The sequence below is a fragment of the Anastrepha obliqua genome, chromosome 4, assembly GCF_027943255.1.
Source record: "Anastrepha obliqua isolate idAnaObli1 chromosome 4, idAnaObli1_1.0, whole genome shotgun sequence".
NCBI lineage: Eukaryota > Metazoa > Arthropoda > Insecta > Diptera > Tephritidae > Anastrepha > Anastrepha obliqua.
The window spans coordinates 51,418,002-51,439,137 of NC_072895.1; the positions used below are offsets into that span (position 1 = coordinate 51,418,002).

Consider the following 21,136-nt stretch of genomic DNA (forward strand, 5'->3'; position numbering starts at 1 on the left):
CTTAAAGGCATTTCAATGGTCAGTGGCATTCTAAATAAATACTAATACGTAGCCTATTCTGTTAAGCATCGAGTCATCAATAAAGATGTTCATAGACTCGGAGTTCAGGCCCTTCAAATTTTGCCATATCAATGAACTTTCAGTAGAGCTCAAGACACTTTGCCAAAGTAATGCAATTCGCGATATTTTGCCATGGCTTTACACTTTGAGTAGTAGGATGTTTTTGCATTCGCTGAATGTTATTCAAATTAGCGAAATTATAGAATTGGTTTAGATAACCTGCCAGATGGCAAGGGCCTAGGAAGCCCATTATGAGCCAGTAAAGGTTTCCTAGCCCTAGCTCCATATGCCCTTCAAGTCATTTCGAGAAAACTGAAGAGCATAATTGGCAATCAAATATGTAGAAAGTGTTCTCCTCTTCCTCATCCCCCTGTCGAATATTAGCGTACCAAGAAAATAGGGAACTATGGAAACAACACTTCAAGGTTCTATCCTATTCAGTTAGCTTTCGTATTTAATGACGAGGTCACGAAAGGGTTAAATAACCATTTTTTATGTGCGAGCGTGTGTATAAATATTCTCTTATATGTTCGTAAGTAAGTAACATATATGCATATATTTTTTAATCATATTTATACAAATCTTATCCAGTTCTCTTTACGTACGATAAGTAGGGAAACAGTAATATAATTACATGCTCTTTGGGGCTCTTACGCAGAAACTCAGTACGCGTCGTGTCGTTCAGACGACACTTGGGCAACCGATAGCTGCTGCTTGTACACCGCCATTTCAAAAGCTCCTGCTTCCGCCTACCAAGTTAGTGAATTAGTGAATCAGTTCAGAAATGGGGTCAAAAACAAACCTTCCAAACTTCTCGGAAACAAAGCGTGAGTTTCTCACGAACTATTCGCATAACTAAATCGAAAAGTGAGGGGTGAGATATTAAAAAAGCTTATGTTTTGCTTTTTGGTTTTTTTGGTTTTATTTTCAACTTTAGTACCGATTTTTGGACGGCGTCATGTACAGTATTTGCTGCTATTTTGTGGGCTTTCAACCATAATAGAACTTGGAACGGATTGCGCTTGATCATACTTAGGATCGTGTGATCCATACTCGTGTGTTTCTACAGTTCCAATTATTTATTGTCGAAAACTCGCAATTGCTGTTCGCGTTTAAAGTTTTTTTAATTGAAAGGCAAGCGCGCGAAATTTTAAAAGGATCTCTTGTTTAGGTGATTCAAATACGCCTTGTCTGTCCTTGTTTCTCGTGATGCAAGTGGCACAATCTACCTAAAATCTCAACAAAAAAGGATCAGAGTACAACCATCCGATCAGTTTGTCGAAAATCTCTGGAGGTGATTTTCCTCTACCGCTTTTCGATTAGTCATGGACAACTCGCCCCCTCGATGTGTGTTAGAAGCTACCATTTCTTAGAGTTCATTATTTCTGGTAATATTAGATGCAAGGACTTTACTGATATCTAATTATTTGAGGAGGGACTGGATAACCAGCGGCGTTCATATGAACTCCCTCTAAAGCTAACGCGTCATGCCAGTATTTGTCAATATTTTGACTAACCCATTAATAGATAATATTTAATTCTGAATTTCAAGCAAAAATGAACCTTTAATACAACCTTTCGAAATATTTGGTTCCGAGCGCTACCTAGTGAGATAATGTGTTAAGAACATAATTTCTTTTCGTCGAAAATAACGAAACCCACCGAATATGCCGAAGCCAACCGAAAAGGTGGTGCGCAAATTTGTTAAAAGATGATTTAAAGAAAACACGTGTTTTCTTTTAAATTATGCATATGAAAATATCAACTGAAAGTAAGTTATTTGGATGCCGCTATTGTTTTGTAAAAAAATTTCAATAGCCCAAAGGCATTGCTACGCAAGACAAGTTGACCCAAAATTTTCTCGAGGAAAGAAAAAAATACATTTTTTCTACTTATAGTATTTCATAATGGCACTTCCAATAAAACTAAATCCACAAACAAAAAATTATTTTATGGAAAAAATTTATTAAAAATTAAGTTTAACCTTTTTAAAAATAATTTAGCAATTTTCCCAAAAAAAAAAATTGTCTTTCTATTTCTTTGAAATAAAAATTCGTGAAGAAAAGATGACTCAATAGTTCGATTGGTAAACAGAAATTTCAATTTTCGAAAACTCTTTAGAACTCTTCAAATGTACGCAAATTACAACAAAATTACTAAGTTAGCAAGATAATCCAAAGGTCCACGGACAGATGAAACGCTTCATACATATGTATGTATATATAATACGTTTTTTATTAATATACCCACCCATTCATCAGCAATCTAAATTGAGCAAATTAAAAAATATAATAATTCATCAAACATGTTATAATAGGCACGAAATAAGCACAGAGCTCTATGCTTTGCATTTCAAGTAGTGTAATAACAAAAGTGTTTGTAAATAAAAGAAGTTGTTACTTAAAAACAAATTATGAATTATGGAATTTTTCGATTTTTTGTTTCTTGCATTTAAGCTCCATATTTTGGCACCCGCCATGTGCAATGTTTCTTGGTATTCCTCGGTCTCTCGGCAGCCCTCATGCATCGTGTGAATCTCTCTGTGGCAATTGTGGCAATGATGGATAGGAATTCGACAAATCCGAACTTTGAGGTAAGATTTTACAAAAAAAAAAATAATATACAACGACTTATTTTTTACTTTCTTCATACTTTGTTCTACCTTCTGCAGGAATATCAATGGTCGGAGAAGACGAAATCGTATCTGCTCAGCAGTTTTTTTTGGGGCTACTTTCTTACGCAGATTCCCACCAGTCAGCTGGTGCACAAATTTGGTGGCAAAGTCATGCTGCTTGGCAGTGTATCACTTAGCGGCTTATTAGCTTTGTTGACACCGCTTAGCGCTCGTATTGGTGACTGGAAATTACTCTTTGCGCTACGCTTGTCTCAAGGCCTAATACAGAGTGGCATTTTCTCGTCGATACACATGCTTTTGTCGAAATGGGTGCCGCCCGTAGAACGTGGCTCACTTGGCACATTTTGCTATAGTGGCATGTCTTTTGGCAGTATTGTAATGATGATGGTTAGCGGTTGGATTGCTGCATCCTCATTTGGTTGGCCGGGTATATTTTATTTCTCCGGCTTGGTCAGCCTGATATGGGGTATAGTTTGGTACTTTTTAGGCGCCAGCTCACCAAATGACCATAAATGGATATCAGTAGAGGAAAAATTATTTATCGAGTCAGCATTAGTGACAGAACACGAGCATACATCCACAAAGACACCATGGCTAAAGATACTCACATCAGTGCCTTTCTGGGTATTGCTGGTGGCACAGAGCACAGGCGCTTGGGGCTTTTGGACACTACTAACACAAATTCCGTCATATATGAAGAGCATTTTGGGACAGGACATCAAAAGCAATGCACTAATGTCGGCTACACCCTATCTGGCTTATATGTTTCTAACATTTGTATTTTGTGCATTAGCGGATTTTCTAATTAAACGTGGGTATACGAGTGTAAATGCAAGCCGTAAACTGTTCAACACCATTGGTTTTTGGGTGCCGGTGGTGCCACTCATCTTGCTTGGCTATGTGCGCGCTGATCAAAGCCAGTTAGCCCTGGGTCTCTTAGTGATCGCAGTTGGTGTGACTACCGCTGGTTCGCTAGGTTTTCTTACCAATCACATTGATTTATCGCCCAACTATGCTGGCATTCTGATGGGGTTGGCTAATTGTGCTGCGAATATTATGAGCTTGCTTGCGCCATTAACGGTAGGCTTCGTCGTCACAGATGTGGTATGAACGAGTATTTATTTAACGAGAACTCATTTAAACTATGTAATATTTATTGCAGAAAAATGTACAACAGTGGCGTGTGGTATTCTTCATTGCGGCTGGCTTATACTTTATTGGTAATCTATTGTTTGTCTTGTTCGGTAAAACTGAAATCCAATCGTGGAACTACCCCAAAAGGCATAAAGGCTCACGTGATCATATAAAATTTGAAACAATTAATATGGATAATATAAAGGAATGATATATGCTCATTTATTATAGGTATATCAACAATGGGAAAATATAAGTGAAAGAAATTTTTCTACAGGTATAAAGAAATTTTAAGCAAAAAGTAGAATTTATTTCAAAAATGGCTTACACAATTTTTAGGGAAATAAATGAATAAAGAGGCCAACAATTTTTTTTTCTTGATCCAACCCTCTAAATATGTTCTGTGGAGAAAAAAATTAGACATTTATTTTTTATATATTCTTTTTTTCTTAATCACATATTTACCAGAGCAGCGAAAGATTTGAAAATTACCATTGAATTCCCATGGAAAAATGAACTTTCCTTAAATTTGGCATAAAATGGTTACAAATTGACAATTCTATACTCCCTTCTTTATATAAAAAGGAAATTCTTTAACTGTTTTTTGTAAATTTAAAACAAATTCACAATAAAATATATATATATACATACATGTAAATATATAAAAAAAAATTGGCGCTTGCACCCTTTTTGGGTGTTTGGCCGAGCTCCTCCTCCTATTTGTGGTGTGCGTCTGGATGTTGTTCCACAAATGGATGGACCTACAGTTTCAAGCCGATTCCGAACTGCAGATATTTTTTATGAGGAGCTTTTTTATGACAGAAATACACTCGGAGATTTGCCATTGCCGTTATTAGAAAAATGTGTTTCTCAATTCTGGTGTTTCACCGAAATTCGAACCGACGTTCTCTCTGTGAATTCCGAATGGTAGTCACGCACCAACCCATTCGGCTACGGCGGGTATATAAATATATATATATTATTTTAATTGTTGTTGTCTTTTTTTGGATATTTCTAAAGAGAAATTCATAGAGGAGATTAACGAATGTCTTCACTTAAGAGTTGAGAGTGGTCAGATTTGATTCAAGTACAGCTGCGTTAGTTTTAGCATAGAACTCTGGAAAATGCTGCAGTAATCGAGAGCTCGACGACAGGTGAATATCAAGTTTTGAATAAAATACTGCCTGCCACGGCGCATATCCGTCTGTTATGAAATTGTAGGTGTGGCAATAGAACCAAAGTAATTTTCCCACATGTCTAGCACTATTATTGTATAATTTATGGCCCTTTTTCCGAGTTGGCTTGATGAGCAATGCACTCTATCGTATACTTCTCTGTCACAATGATAGTTTCGTCATTTGATTTAGCCTTTTCGAGTTATTTTGGAAGGAAAAACTCCTCGTTGTTTATTTTTCCCATTAGTTTTAGTTATTCAACTTTGTAAAAAAAATTCAAAAACTCTTTAAAATGAAAGACAATTTAATTACGAAAATGTGAGGTCTATGAGCACCCAAATCTGATAGAAAAGGTTTAAGTTATAACAAATTAAATAAAATTCCAACGACAAAAGAGACCTGGGAAGGGAGAGAAAAATTAAGAAAGGGCAACATTGTTTATGCAAGATTACATGTTAAAGCATAGTAAAGGGTTTTCCAATAAGAGGCGTTATTCCCATAAAAGATAAATCATTTCGTTGCTTGTGTGGTACGTAGCGCCGTCTTGTTGAAAATAAACGTTGCTCAGATCAATACCATCAAATTCCGGTCATAAAAAATCCTCAAGCACTCCTCGATAGTGCAATGCATTCATCGTAACTGTTGCTCCAGCTTCATTTTCGAAAAAGTAAGGTCCAACGACTCTGCTGGACCATAAACCGCATCAAACAGTCACACGTTGAGTATTGAGAGACTTTTCAACAATAACTCTTAGATTTTCTGAGCTCCAGATCCGACAATTTCGCTTGTTGGAGAAGCCACCGAGGTGGGAATGGGCCTCATCACTCAAGATGATTTTTTGATGGAATTCCGGATCATTTTCATGCATTTCAACGATCGGCCAGCTTCAGTTTTTATGTTAACTGGACTTTATAAGCCTTAACACCCAAATCTTTATGCAAAATACGGTTTAATGACGTTTGTGGAATGCCTAATTCAAAAGAACGACGAGGAATGGACAAACCTGGGTTTTCTTCAACACTTTCGGCTACAATAGCAATATTTTCGGCTGTTCTTGAGCGACGTGCACGGGATTTATTTTCCACATCACTAACTTGTGTGAATTTTAATAATTTCAATGCATTATTTAAGTGTGTATCGTTCCATTTTTATCAATGGCATAGTTTCTACTTGTCAAATATCAAAAAAAGACAGCTTCAAAGGTGACATCTACCGAAATAGCGCGCTATTCAAAATAACAACTGTTATTGGAAAACCCTTTATCTCATGGCAAAGTGAAAAGCTTCCTAAAAGAACATACGTTTTCTAAATTTTCTTAACAGATTGCACTACGCATATTGCGGAAAGGATATACCTACTTAGCAGCATTCAATTTCTTTTATAACGGAACTCTAAGACTGAATTTTGCCGGTCATGCCTCCATTAAAGACATTGTAAGTCTTTTTTTTCTGTCATTACAGGATGCGTGCGATATTTGAGGACAACTGGAAAGTATAAGTAATATAATTAGTTTTTATTTTGATATTTTTCCTTATTATTTTTTTACACAACATTAACTTATTATATATTTATAAAAGCATTTAGTAAATTTTCCATTAGCTGCAATAACTTCCTCGAGCCTGATCTAGATACGATTGCATTCCCGAGTCAAATGATCCTTATTCATATTAACCAGAGTTCGGAGAAGAAATTCTGTTATGAGGATGCTTATTGGTTCCACTCTCAACTGCATCCCGTACGTATTAATCCAGGGGATTAAGGTTCGGGAAGTTCAGCGGTCATAAGTTCGGACTTATGTGAACATTTTCAGCCATCCAATCTTGTGTCTCCATGACTTTGTCTGAAGAAGCAGAGTACGGGCTACCCCGCGTACGCTATCAATCCAAGATTTCATTACTGTCTCTAAAACCTAGATATATTCAGCAGACTTCACTTGAAATCCTTGAGTGCAAAAGTGCAGTGGCACGACCTTGTCCTTTGTTGCTCACAACACCTAAAACCATAACAGTGGCTGAAAACTTCGTGTGCCTGACAACATAGCCATCTATCATTTCTGCGGTTGATCAAAATTTTTCTCGTCAGACAAAAGCCTAACATCTCAGGCACTTTGTGGTCCCCCTGGAATGGGCCCCCTCTTGCACTTGTTGAATAAATTTTGCACATCGGACAGTGTCCAAAAGTTGCCCGTATTCTTTGCATTTTGCAACAGATTCTGCGTCACTGTATGATGTTTATTCACGACGAACTTTATTAAGGGGGTGGTAGGGTTTAGCGCTAAAAAAAAACACTTTTTCTTGAATTTTTTACAGAAATATGGCTTAAGATACTTTAATAAAATCAGTTGCATGTTATTGTACATCTTTTCAATAAGTTTTTAAAAAATATTAATAATAAAATATTGACAAATAAGCCCATGACAGAGTTTTTTTGGAGATATGTTTTTCGAGAGGTGCTCTGCGGTGCCAATCGGCATTCGTCGTAGAATCATCTGAAACTAAAAAAGTCGAATTTTTCAGTTAAAGTATGACGTAATGCTCCCCCCCCACATGAATAAAATTTTATTTTTTTCATTTTTGTAGTTTTGGTGGCAAAAAAACGTAAAACGAGCATTTTTGGCGAAAAATTTCGCCATATTTGTAAATGAAAAATAACCTTAAAAAAAAAAATATAAAAAAAAAACAGTGTGGGGGGGAGGTATTTTTGATTTCGAAAACGTGTGCCAAATTTGAAAAGAATCGGTTGAATAGTTTCGGAGTTGTGATTGGCACCGACTTTTAAGAAGTCGTTTCGGGGAAAACGCGTTTGAAAAAATGACTCGGAAAAATTATCTATGCTCCGCATTCGAGGTAGAGTGCCTACAAAGGCTATAACTTTGAGAGTTCTGCTCCGATGCACTTAAAATTTTGACACAACATTCTTGAAATGATTTACTATAAGATGAGTGAAGAAAAAAAATTTCGATTTTGTGACCCTTTTTTTTGTGACGAAATGCTCTTGTGACTTGGTTCACGGTGCATAGTCCAGATGAAAAAGATTTATTTTTTTTGCAAACTTGGTCTTTTTTCACGAATTTTTTCCTTCAGCTGGTCTAATATTCAGAATTTATTGTTTTATCAGTTTGCAAGTAATACACAAACAAAATTCCTCGCGTATACCAAAAAACGGATGCGAACACCTTCTGGACCGATTTCTGGACACGAACTCGTTTCGGAGCCGAAGAACCAAATTTGTTTTGATTTAGCTTCATGGTAATGGACACAAGTCTTATCCCTTGTGATGAATCGATGCACTTTATCCTTTCGAAATGGCGCTAAATGTTGCTGATAAAGTCACATTCGAATGTGTTTTTCTTCCAATGTTAGCAAATGCGGCACCCATTGTGCACACAGCTCCAGTCAAAATATTGCTTACACTGCCCAACGAGATACCTTCTACTAAATCTAAATCTACTTCTTCTAAATCTTTTACAGTAACCAGACGATTTTTCAATACGATATCCTGTATTTTTCTACGATTTACGATTTGCTGCTTTCGGACGTCCTTGAAGTGGATCACCTTCAAGGCTTGTACGACCACGCTTAAGTTCAGCCACCCATCTTTTTCTGTATTAATTGATGGCGAAAAGTCCTTATACACTTTCAACATTCGTTCATAAATTTCCTTTGCTTTTAAACCTTCCAAAAATAAAAATTCAATCACTACGCGATACTTGATTTTTTCCATTGTAAAAAATACTGTGACAAGTCGATTCTATGTTAATTGTCTTGTAAGCAACGCATAAATTGACAGATTGAAATATTATTATTATTATTATATATTGGAAAAGTAGAGGAGATCCACTACTTTACATTCAAATGGAGCACTAGTGTAAACACCTTCGGCTCAAGCAGATTGAAATAAATCTTCACATACGTTCATATTTTGCTGGCAAAATTTCACGGCTGTCTTCTTTCGTATGTCTTAACAGCAGCAGAGCGTTTTCATTCAACATATGATTTGCCGATGAGCAGCGCAGTTATGTCAGCAGGTATGTTAGGTTCAATTTTTAATAAACACTTAAAAAATATTTTTACTAATAATCGACATTAAGAAAAAAATCTTTACATGAATTCTCGGGCTTTGCGAACAGAAACAAAAACGGCTTTCAATATGCTTATATAAATTAACAAAAACGCTTGAAGTTTTTTATTTTCGCGTACTGCGATGTTAGTCGCTTTATTCACATTTTCTTAATGCCCTACCACCACTCGAATTCCATTCAAGAAACCGCAGTCAGCTCTTACGCGAGCCAGGTTTGTTGTTGATTTTAGTAGCTGTAGGTTTTGGCGGGCATTTAAAGTACCGTAATGTGCGTTTTGTGTTTTTTATAAATGCATTAATAACTGAAATTCTACGCGTCAAAATATAGCTGTTGCTGAACAGATATGTTGCTGCTTCGAGAAAAAGTATTCGCAAGCTCATCGTAAAAGAGTGAGGTTGACTGCAATATTGAATGCAAAAGCAAACTCTCAGTGTAAAGACAGACTCTTAGTTTAGTTTAAACTTATATAATTATTAGTGTAGACTGACCGAAAATTTTGATTCTTTGGTTTTAAAACCGCTTGCTGACTGGGAAAGTTGGGGCCCTCAAGTCCTTCACCTTTAGCTACTAGGTGTAATTTCAATGAGTGTACTCGTATAAACTAATAACAAAATTGCTGTATGTACTATATTGGGCTCCAAACCAAACGAAGTTCTCTATGTGACCATTACCTCTACAAGAACCTACGGTTTTTTCCGATATTAGCGTCAGCTACAGATTGATTTTTTTCGCCCAAATTGAATTATATGGGCACGGACAGCATGTGGTTCCCACTCCGCTAAACTTGTTTCTTTTCTGGGTGCTCTGAAGTCTCAATACTATACTACAGTCCACCAATACTATCACGCCCATCAAATTGGCCCATGCGTATTCGTACCACCGTGCAAAGCTGTACATTGAAACGATGTCATTTTGGAAACAGAATAAATTTCTAAGCATCGAGACAAGCAAATGCTATACTAAGCGAGGCTGCATTGAGGAGCCGGTGGCATATGTGCTAAAACGTAAAGTTTCAGCAAAAAAAGAAAATAAATTTAAGCTAGAGGCATGTTTATTATAAATAAATATTATAATGTAAATAGTCGCAAATGCGCACTTGCAATTACACAATTAGATACTTAGTTGTGTATTTATTCAAATAATTTACAATTCAAATAATTTACAATTTAAAATTTTGTTTTAATTTTGTTTCATAAATCTGTATCAATTCGCTTAAAACGTGATGCATAAGTCAACATAATGAATAAGCATAAAGTTTTAACTCTTTCAAGCCCAATATTGCACAACTCATGGGTCTAGTAAATCTATGAAAAATACAATGGGAAAAATTTCCCATTCACCCCTAAAATCTCATTTTCTGAACAAAAACCCGTTTCTGGGTTAGTCCATATGAAAAAAAAAACTCATAACTCTCCTCATTTTTGGTACTACCTGAATTAGTTACATCTTTCATCCATCAAAATTTGTCCTATATTCACTACAATATATTCGTATAGTCTACGTTCATTATGAATTCGATTAGAATGTTTGGTTTTAATTTATGTCGTATTTTATCTAAAGTGTTAGTAATGTTTAACACTTTAACTTTGTTAGTAGTAGTTGAATAGGCAATAACAGGCTTTGGGTTTTATTTATGAAAAATTGAGTTTTTGTCAGACTCGATTTTCTGAATACATTCTGTTCGAATTACTATTATTATTTGCTATCGTGCCGGCTGGAGGCGCAAAGAGCCGATACATATGTATAAGTCCCATTGGGGTCGAATTGCAATTTTTGACTTTATCTGCGGCCAAGTGAGCGAGTTGTCAGATGTCGTAAATTCTGCAATTCTGTTTCAAGGGATGGTCAAAAAGGCATTTCGGAAGCAAAGTGAAGGAGCATATTTTTAGCAAATAGACTCTTGGTTTTTGCACCCCTATCGTGCACAGCTTTAAAATTGTATACATTGTTCGTGATTTCCCAAGAGCTCGGCCAATACTCGTATAGTCCTAAAATAATCGAATTCATATGATTTGTCTTTGCCATTTTTTTTTTTTCAAAACTCAAATTCGTGTCGATCAACGACATAAAACAGAATTGATAGCAAAAACTCGATTTCGGAAAATTTCTTTCATTTTAGATGACCTGTGAGAGGGAGGTGGAACATGTCAAAATAGCGAACTTATGTAAGCCAAAATTTTAGGTTTGGATCTAAAATGAGATACGGAATCTTCTATGTAGTTATATTCACTTAGTAATGCAAATCACAATCAGAAAAGTAGAGATAAGCTAACGCTCACTTGATTTGGTATTATATCAACTGCTGAACTTAAACAAAAACAAACAATAGGATTTACTGATGTAGAAGCAGACTTTTTCCAAATTTGTTTCTATCGCCCTACGGAAAGCTTCCTTTCACAATTTCCTTGCAATTTTCTGTGCTAGCTTCCGTGACCCATACAACTTGCGAGATGTTCGGCACCCCCGACTCCTTCAAAACCTTCATAAACTCAATGCCGGCCTTCGAGCAGGTACCATTGACCTGCATAGATTCAAGGATAGCTTGGCATTCTACCTAAATAAATATTAATACGTAGTCTATCGTTAAGCATCGAATCATCAGTAAAGATGTTCATAGACTCGCAGTCCAGGCCCTTCAAATTTTGCCATATCAATGAACTTTCAGTCGAGTTCAAGACACTTTGCCGAAGTAATGCAATTTGCGATATGCAATTCGCCATGGCTTTACATTTCGAGTAATAGGATGTTTTTGCATTCGCTGAATGTTATTTAAATTAGCGAAATTATAGAATTGGTTTAGATAGCCCGCCAAATGGCAAGGGCCTAGGAAGTCCATTATGATAGCCAGAAAAGGCTTCCTAGTCCTAATAATTGGCAATCAAATATGTAGAAAGTGATCTCCTCTTCCCCCTATTCAGTTAGCTTTCGAATTTACGCCAGTATGAGATCCTTCTCTTAATGACTAGGTCACGAAAGGGTTAAATAACCATTTTTTATGTGCGAGCGTGTGTATAAATATTTTCTTATATGTTCGTAAGTAAGTAACATATATGCATATATTTTATAATCATATTTATACAAATCTTATCCAGTTCTCTTTACGTACGATAAGTAGGAAAACAGTAATATAATTACATGCTCTTTGGGGCTCTTACGCAGAGACTCAGTACGCGTCAAGTCGTTCAGAGGACACTTGGGCAACCGGTAGCTGCTGCTTGTACTCCACCATTTCAAAAGCTTCTGCTTCCTCCTACCAAGTTAGTGAATCAGTTCAGAAATGGTGTCAAAAACAAACCTTCCGAACTTCTCAGAAACAAAGCGTGAGTTTCTCACGAACTATTCGCATAACTAAATCGAAATGCGAAGGTTGAGGTATTAAAAAAACTTATGTTTTTCTTTTTTTTTGGTTTTATTTTCAACTTTAGTACCGATTTTTGGACGGCGTCATGTACAGTGTTTGCTGCTATTTTGTGGCCTTTCGACCATTTACGGAATGCGTGCCAATCTTTCGGTTGCTATAGTTGCAATGATGGATAAAAATACAACGAATCCTGATTTCCCGGTGAGTACGATAATGAACATATATACATAGATACATATAGTGTTAGTGAAAAGTGGTGTTATATTATAAAAATATTTAGATGAAAATTGGTGTCAAGCCATGTGACCTTTAATCTATTATATATATTAATATATTACGAGGCAAGAGCAAATATATTTATTTTAAAAAATTCCAAGCCAGAGAAGAAATAGAAACCAACTGGAATTTCCCAACGAAATATTTAACTAATTTTAGTAAAATGTACACAGCCATCCGCCTTGTGTCCATGAGCTTAACTCCGAGCATTCCTTATTTGAAAGAAAATGTGTAGCAGCGTCAACAAAAAAAAAAGTATCAAAAATTCATTAAGGCCACTTTAAACTGTCAATAAGCAGTACAAAAAAATAGGCAGCATGCAAAACTGCGTACATAGAACCATTCTAAAGACTCCAACAAAAAGTGTTGATGTTTTGATGAAAATTTGTTCATATATTTTTTTTAATTTGTACAAAGCTTGAAACTTTGAGTTATTTGGGTTTGTTCTAGTATAAGCAACTTTTTATAAAAAATTAAAAATATTAAATAACAAATAAATAAATAGTCAAAACATTGCAATATGTTGCAGATATTAAAAAAAAAATAATAATAAAATAATATTAGTTTGGGGAAAAATAAATCCAGTATTTTCTCGGCAGATGACATTTCACACTAAATAAATTATTTTTCTGTTTTTTGTTTGTTCCGTTCAGTAGTGAGTTACAGTGTTTTAACAATGGAAGTCAACAAAGAGAAAATTCGGCACGTTTTATAGTTTTCCTTTGATAAATTAGTAGTCGTAGCATCGCTCAGGAGCTAAAGATCGACTATAAAACAATTTGCGCAAAATAAAAAAAATAAGAGTAATGGATTTCTTTTCGCCCAAACTAATACATATGTCACGCTGCTATTATTTCAAACACAAGTGATTATGAAATGTTCAACGTTTATGAACTCCACCTTTTTATGAACTAAATTTTAAACAACTTTACAACTGATACGTAATAATGCTACTTCATACTTCATTCTATTTTCAGGAGTACAAATGGTCAGAGCAGACAAAATCCAAGGTCCTCAGCAGTTTCTTTTGCGGCTACATATGCACTCAACTACCTGCCGGTGGCTGGGCGCGTCGTTTCGGTGGCAAAGTGATGCTAATGTTCACAGTAACTAGCAGCAGTATCTTATCCATACTCACACCGCTTGGTGTGAGCATCGGCGACTGGCAATTGCTATGTGCTTTACGATTTCTACAAGGTTTTGGACAAGGTGCGACAATACCAGCCATGGCAACGATATTGGCCAAGTGGTCGCCAGTTGAGGAGCGCAGCTCTTTGGCAACTTATGTGTTTTCTGGTGCACAATTCGGCACTGTTATAATGTTAGCTTCCAGCGGAGCACTTGCCTCCTCTAGTTTGGGTTGGCCGAGTATTTTTTACATACCTGGTGGTTTGGGATTATTCTGGATCTTAATTTGGCTGTTCTACGGTGCCAGTTCACCCAGCGATTGTAAAGTTATTTCCGAGGCCGAACTTTCGTATATTGAAATGTCATTGAGTAAACATGCGAAACGTGAAGATCATGAAATGCCGAATAAAGTGCCTTGGTGTAAGATATTAACATCTGCACCATTTCTGGCATTACTAGTTACACACTGTGGACACACGTGGACCTTCTGGACACTACTCACCCAAATACCATCGTACATGAAGAGCGTTTTGGGCAAGGATATCAAAAGTAATGCGCTGCTCTCATCCCTCCCATATCTTTCAATGGTGATTTTAGGATTGGTCTGTTGTCCTTTTGTTAATGCATTAGAAAAATCGAAGCTAATCAGCACAACCGTCAGCAGAAAAATCTTCAATACAATCGGTCAATGGATACCGGTAATCACATTCATTTGGTTGGGCTATGTGAATGCAGAACAAAGTGATTTGGCTGTAGCCCTGTTGACTGTAACTGTTTCGCTTAGTGCGATAACACATTTTGGCTGGCAGGTGAATCATATCGATCTATCACCGCACTTTACTGGCACATTGGTGGGAATGTCCAATACTATGGCCAATGTGATGAGTATCATAGCTCCCCTAGTGGTTGGATACATCGTAATTGATCCGGTTAGTTTTTTTTTTTTTGTTTATTGAAAAACAATAATTTTAATAGCTTATTAATTCTTATCAATGTATATATTTTTTCACTCTTCTTAGACGAATCCAGTGCAGTGGCGTGTAATATTTTTCATAGCTGGTGGTTTCAACTTCGTTGGGAATCTACTTTTCATCACATTTGGTACAGCGAAAGTGCAGCCATGGCACGGTGAGGAGCTTAAGGTGCACGAACTTAAGCCACTTAATGAAGATTTGGTGACGGTTAAGGTGACCCAGGAAGAAAAAGAAGAGAAAGAAAGAGAGGAAGAAGAAGCGGGGCTAAAGCAATTGTTACAACTAGATAATAAGACTTAGATAAATAAAAAAAAATTGTATACAAATAGACTTAAAACAATTTATAATCAAAAATGTAATGCGAAGAGCTAAAGTGAAGCATACGCAATTAATCATTTAGGAAATAATATAATTTTTGACACCAAAATGGTCGGGTTTTTTTCTAAATACCAGAGCTATGGGTGTGAAACCGGGATTGACGCATATATGGCGCTAACTACCAAAATAGGCATTCGTTATACTGCAACGACCGGGTGATCGATATTGAAATGGGCATATAACAGCAAGAAATAGTTTAGTTTAGAAATAGTAGCGAAGGTCGCTTGCGTACCATTGTGCATTGGTTAGCCGTCTTTATTTTAAAGAACCCCAGCTGAAATTTTCCAAGAAATATTTTTGTGGAACATTTTAACCTTCAATCGAGCCCCCAAACTTAATATATTTAATTTTATTACATAAAGGTCAAAATGACACACCTAGTAAGAAATATTTGACTCAAGTGTTCCATAAAAATATGCGGCATTAAATTTTATTTTCGACTCTTGAAAACAATATTACTGGTGGATGTAGTTTTATAAGTGTTTTTTTTTTTCAAAGAACTTAGATCAACTTAAGACCAACTTTTCAAAACTTCAATATACCATAAAAAAATTAGTGAAGTTTATGGACAATACGACAGGTATTCCAATATTCGGCAGCGCTTCCTCTCTCATTATTACTATACCACATTCTTGTCTTCTTTTGTTTGTTGCACAGTGTTTTTACAACGCATCTTAATATTCGTTATCATAAGTAAATATTTCAAATATAAATTAAATCTACCACTTATTTACTTTCATTTCACTAAAATACATACAAATCACGCTTTTATTAGAATTATTTGCATACTTTACTTAAATACTTAATTCTCATGCATATAAATAGACATCTGTGTATGTATGTATGTGTTCATTCATACAACTTGGGGTGCATAGTACATACATATATTATCGCGTGGACTTGGAACGTTTTTGTCTTTACGAATTTCGCTAAGCCTCCACTGCCTCTGAAGAAGAAGAAAGAACGGCAATATCGACGGTCAAGGGAATGGCAGACGTAGAAATAGATTACAGTAAAATAATATAAAAAAATCAAGCAATAATTCATATTTGATATATGCTGGCCACCCGCTTTGGGAATGTTTCATTTTACTGAGAAGGCCGCGCTGAGTGTACGAGAGTTTGAAACTTAGCTTAAAAAAAAATTTAAATGCTTGTAGTTTTTATTCCTTGCTCCTTCAGCTTTCTAAATCGTTAAGCGTAAGATGCTTGACTTAAAAATTTTTCAAAATGTTGTTATTTCACGAATATAAATTTTTATTTTAACGGGTTTTTTTCTTTTCCTTTTTTTAAAAAGAGTGCATATATCAACACTTTTCAAACCAAAATCTACAATTTTAATGCTTATGCGTAATGCTTAAGGGCTCTGGTACTTATAAGCCCCAATTGCAAAAATAATCCTAACTCATAACAAAATCAGTTCTTATTGCTTTCTATCTTATTTAAATATTTGTAAAAGTTGTTTAGATTTGGAAAACTATTAAAACTCGTAATACTGCTTTTTGAGTTGCTGCCCCTTAAATTTCAAAACTTAAAAACATTTCCAAGCTTTTGAAAATATATACATGAATATTTATTCATTCTTTTTAGCTTATAAATTTTTGTAAAAAAAATTATTACAAATATTAAGATGAAAGACAATTTCATTACAAATATTTTTAGTCTATAAGTGATTAAATCGTACACAAAACATAAAAATTATGATAAATTAAATAAAAGCAGCCAACTTCGATGTCTTCTCTTTCAGTTTTCCGATTTAGACGTTGAAATGAAAAAAAAACGAAGGTATCACTGAGGGTCGAAAGAGGTTATGAGATTTACTATTAGCTCTATCTTAATACCCTATTTGCCCATTTCACAATCCACCAGCGGTACCTAGGTATTGTGCCGAAAGTAACACACATAACTTTAATTATCTTTTGTCTCTCCAGCCAAAGCGCACGTAGTTCTTAAGTTACTGGGCATGAGGGCAGATATCCTTCTAATCGCCTTAACACGTATGGGTCTTTTTTACAGAACACTTAATACATACATGCATATATAACTCATCTTTCCACTCAAACAATTATATGGAAAGCGCAAGTTAAAAATTGGGCCAAAGGTTTCGATAGTTTCTTAAGCTTAAGAACTGGTGCCAATCTGACAGGGGACACCATTGCATTTAGAAAGCGCTAATTAAGTAGAATTAACTTTTGCACAAAAAAAATGTTGAAAATCCACACTCAGAGCTATTACAGAGTTTGCAATACGTCTGTTTTTTTTTTAGTTTTCGGGCCGCTGAGCATAAAAAGAAAATATACACTCAATAGAACGTAAACAGTCCAGAAGTTCAGGAACCCAATATATACAAATTTCTTGTCCGAAACCAAAAATCAAAGTTATTTGTTTTTGTTCATTTTTACTTTAATTTTGCCTCTTCTATTACAAAACAGTCGACAATTCAATTCGATAGTCTTCACAAACTCACCCTCACTTATTTGTTGTTCTTTATTTTTACTTTAATTCTTCCTCTTCTATTACAAAACAGTCGACAATTCAATTCGACAGTCTTCACAAACTCACCCGCACTTATTTCTGGGTGACTTTGGTCTAATGGAAACAGAAATTACTTTCTCAAAAAGGCTCTCAACCAAGGCTGATAGGGTTGTTAGTTGGAGAGGTTTGGTCATCCGCTATGGTAAAAAATAAAATTGTGACAGTAACTTCGACTGTCACGTCACAGGGTGCTTGGCAGTGGAATTCTGCCCGCTAATTTCACTCGCAGTCACACACTCGTCCAATCAGACCTTGTTAAGAAGGTAATGAAGTAGCATAAGCGTATACTGTGTTGATTTTTTGCCTATTTTACCAACACTACTTCAGTTTTTTCGTAAACAAACCATGACCCATGTGACGTCAGCAAATCAGCTGATTTTTTCAAAATCGCTGAGAGCCAGTTAACGGTCCGATGTTAGTCATAACACTAAATTCTTTTCACCATGTTTTCAATAGCCCGAGAACCGACAAAAAACCCTAAGCTGCCAGTTTTGAACACCTGCGGGCGACCTCGGGAGAGCAAAGAAACATACTGAATATTTAAAAGGAGCGTCAAGCCTCAGTGTCTGCATATTATAATACTACAGACATAGTTCTATGATTTGTACCTCATACCCCCTTGCATTACCTCATGCGGGTATATGAAAGACGTCTAAGTTGTCCAGCAAAGCCTCCTCCTCCGATGTTATGGTCGTCTTTGAGTCAACACAATGCCATATACGAGTATGACTACCTGTGGACGAATATGTGAAGTTACAATTCTAATGTGAAGTTCTTCTACCTGATAGAATTTACGGAATCATTGTGTTAGCTTATCATCTTTTATGTCTCCTAACTTCTCCTGCAATAAGATTCACATTTTCCTCAGGCACTAATATTGCACAGAGACGCATTGTGGGAACATTTGTTGCTATGCTTATACAATCACTTGTTTATAACAAATAAAAAATTCTTTTTAGCGCCTTATTACCTTAATCCATTTACATATTTGTGACGCCAATTATATCCACTTTATGCCAGCTGGATTGTGGCCACACAACAAATAATTTACAATTGCTCCTTCTTTTAGATGTTTACAGATTATCACCTAACTTAACTTAAGATTATTACTTAACAGACTGATTATTCTTTACAGTATTGCCACACAAATTTAATTAAGGCGCATTATTAGCCAATGGAAAAGTTTCTAGTCACAATTCTTATCAATGTAAAATAAATCAGTGCATTCATGTGCCATCTACATAGCATCAAGGTTGCTTAGATTTCTTTATGCATATGTATCTATACTTATTAGTGATGGAAATCCCGAGGCCCCGGGATTTCGGTATATTTAACTCCCTAAAATGTCAGCATTATTTGCCAACAATCTCGTGATTTTGGGAATTCGTCATTTCTTGCGAAGCACATAAAATGGTGACATGACTTTCTAGCAGATGTGGATATGTTTGAACGGTTTTGTTTTACTGTTCTTTAAAGCCCATTTACATATGTATTACTTATTAAAAGATATGATAATTTTCAAGTAATATATTGTATATGCAATTTTATCAAATTAAATTTTTGCAAAATAATGAATATAAATCGCGGGATTAATTTCGGGATCCCGGAGATACCGAAATGCCTAGAATCGTAGAAATGTATGATCGTGAAAAAATGTTTATCCCTCATATACTTATGTACATATTTAATTCGTGGAGATGTTCATTGAACCCCACCCGCTCTAAGAAGTTCATTGTCAACTGCAACGAAGTTAAAATAAATATTTAGTTAAAAATTTCTATTTGAAGAAAACAGGCTTTTTCTCCCAGATACTGAGGGAATTTATTTACACGTTTATGAGCAACTGCACAGTGCTAAACAAAAATGATCATTAATGACAATGAAAAAAAGGTCTACATTAAGAAGAGGACACTAAGCAAATGAGCTTCCGTAGCTAATATTAATACCTTTCTCAGGCAATTTTACAGCAGATAGAAAATTGAGTTTTCAGTCTAATATCCAGATCACAGAAAATTGAACAAGTGAACGTTGTGTGTAGAGTTTTCTTCAAACTATTTTTGTTGTTAACAACTTTATTCTACATACATATTTTCTTTTCTGATCTCTTTCATGTTTACATTGGTTATTGTAACTCAATTTTTTCATTTTTGTTTACAAACAATCCGTGTTTGTGTACTCTTTTCTTAAATCTCCCTCATGCCTTATCTGCACTGAAGTTTTGGCACAGTTATCCACTTCAATTTGCAATCATCTTGAAAATTCCTTTCCGACCAAGCAATAAAAAAATGAACCCAAGAATTCACATGTGGGATAGCACAACGAATGAGATCAAAGTTTGATAAAAATGATTCAACCTCCGAATTTACTTGAAGCGCGTCTTCTTTTAGGCATAACCGAAATCGCTACTGGCCGTCGAGACATTGCCCAGTAGAATGAACGTAGCTGCCGTGTAGTAGAGAAAATGTAAATCATGTTCAATCAATGTTATATTTACCACTTGCTCACTTTAACGAAAGCATGAAAGAAAGGTACTACGATAGTTCTCCTACCATCAACACTGAGATGTGACCTAACCTAACCTCTTAACTAACCTTACCATTCTAACCTTACTATTTAAGTCTGTGTGAAAACAAAAATTAAATACAAACATCATGTAATCTCTAACACTAGTGCTCAGTTTTGGCCTATTTGTGCTGTTGAAAAAAATATCCAAACTTATTCTTACCTAACTTCGAGTTAACAAAATATTTTAAGAAAGTCTTACAATACAAATTATTGTAAGAAAGTCTTACAGTATTTAGATAACACTTTGGTTTATACATTTCTGACCTAAACTTATCTAACGTAATCGAATTTATCATAGCCTTGTAGTTAATGAAATGCAATCTGGATAAAGTCATAGAATCTTTTTGTAATAATAGGGAACAGATCCGGTTGAGTTCAGTTCAGTCACGTTAATGTAAATAAGATTTTGGTTTCACTAAAATATAATTGCGTTTGAATTGCAAATGAAAGATACCATATCGAGCTCACATTTAAACGGTTCAGTATGGGGTGAATTTTGGTAGTCACTGTACTAGCGTTTGTGTTTACTGAATTATGCATTTGTAGAATCAAAACAAACACAGAATTAAGTAATAATCTGATTACTCAACAACGTAAATTTGTACTAATTATTAGGTCGCACGATCTTTCTTAGGAGAGCAGCGTGTATACTTGTGTATATAAATAAAAACTCACCATAGCAGCCCGTTTCCGTAGACGTTGCCGTAGAAACCTACGTAATCAGCACTACGAGCCTATTGAATTGGATGACGGGAATACCGCTTCGATAAAGCTAGCGCTGATTATTTAATAGAACTCCTTAATCCTGAAGAACTAAAGAAATAGCAGAGAACTT

The 21,136-nt window shown here is 35.5% G+C and overlaps 2 protein-coding genes across 8 annotated transcripts; both read left to right on the forward strand.

The window, feature by feature from the left end:
- The first annotated feature begins 715 nt into the window (after positions 1 to 715).
- On the forward strand, positions 716 to 4,117 carry LOC129244706 (putative inorganic phosphate cotransporter). Of its 6 annotated transcripts, XM_054882496.1 has the most exons (5): positions 716 to 887; positions 2,517 to 2,653; positions 2,732 to 3,122; positions 3,183 to 3,799; positions 3,858 to 4,117. In XM_054882496.1, the coding sequence occupies exons 1-5, from the start codon at positions 845 to 847 to the stop codon at positions 4,038 to 4,040; spliced, it is 1,371 nt and encodes a 456-aa protein (XP_054738471.1). In that variant the 5' UTR covers positions 716 to 844; the 3' UTR covers positions 4,041 to 4,117. The 6 variants fall into 6 exon arrangements, with proteins under 6 accessions (XP_054738471.1, XP_054738470.1, XP_054738472.1 ...); XM_054882495.1 differs by having other exon boundaries at positions 2,732 to 3,799; XM_054882497.1 differs by having other exon boundaries at positions 722 to 816; positions 2,732 to 3,799.
- An 8,103-nt stretch (positions 4,118 to 12,220) lies between these two features.
- On the forward strand, positions 12,221 to 15,238 carry LOC129244704 (putative inorganic phosphate cotransporter). Of its 2 annotated transcripts, none has more exons than XM_054882493.1 (4): positions 12,221 to 12,342; positions 12,511 to 12,647; positions 13,700 to 14,779; positions 14,870 to 15,238. In XM_054882493.1, the coding sequence occupies exons 2-4, from the start codon at positions 12,579 to 12,581 to the stop codon at positions 15,122 to 15,124; spliced, it is 1,404 nt and encodes a 467-aa protein (XP_054738468.1). In that variant the 5' UTR covers positions 12,221 to 12,342; positions 12,511 to 12,578; the 3' UTR covers positions 15,125 to 15,238. The 2 variants fall into 2 exon arrangements, with proteins under 2 accessions (XP_054738468.1, XP_054738467.1); XM_054882492.1 differs by having other exon boundaries at positions 12,235 to 12,405.
- Positions 15,239 to 21,136: the final 5,898 nt, after the last annotated feature.

Excerpts from the sequence above, each read along its gene's own strand:
- LOC129244706 (XM_054882495.1), top strand. The coding sequence starts at position 845 with ATGGGGTCAAAAACAAACCTTCCAAACTTCTCGGAAACAAAGC. Across the intron at positions 2,654-2,731 it reads CGACAAATCCGAACTTTGAG|GAATATCAATGGTCGGAGAA; the intron begins GTAAGATTTTAC and ends TACCTTCTGCAG. Across the intron at positions 3,800-3,857 it reads GCTTCGTCGTCACAGATGTG|AAAAATGTACAACAGTGGCG; the intron begins GTATGAACGAGT and ends TATTTATTGCAG.
- LOC129244704 (XM_054882492.1), top strand. The coding sequence starts at position 12,363 with ATGGTGTCAAAAACAAACCTTCCGAACTTCTCAGAAACAAAGC. Across the intron at positions 12,406-12,510 it reads GAACTTCTCAGAAACAAAGC|TACCGATTTTTGGACGGCGT; the intron begins GTGAGTTTCTCA and ends TTTCAACTTTAG. Across the intron at positions 14,780-14,869 it reads GATACATCGTAATTGATCCG|ACGAATCCAGTGCAGTGGCG; the intron begins GTTAGTTTTTTT and ends CACTCTTCTTAG.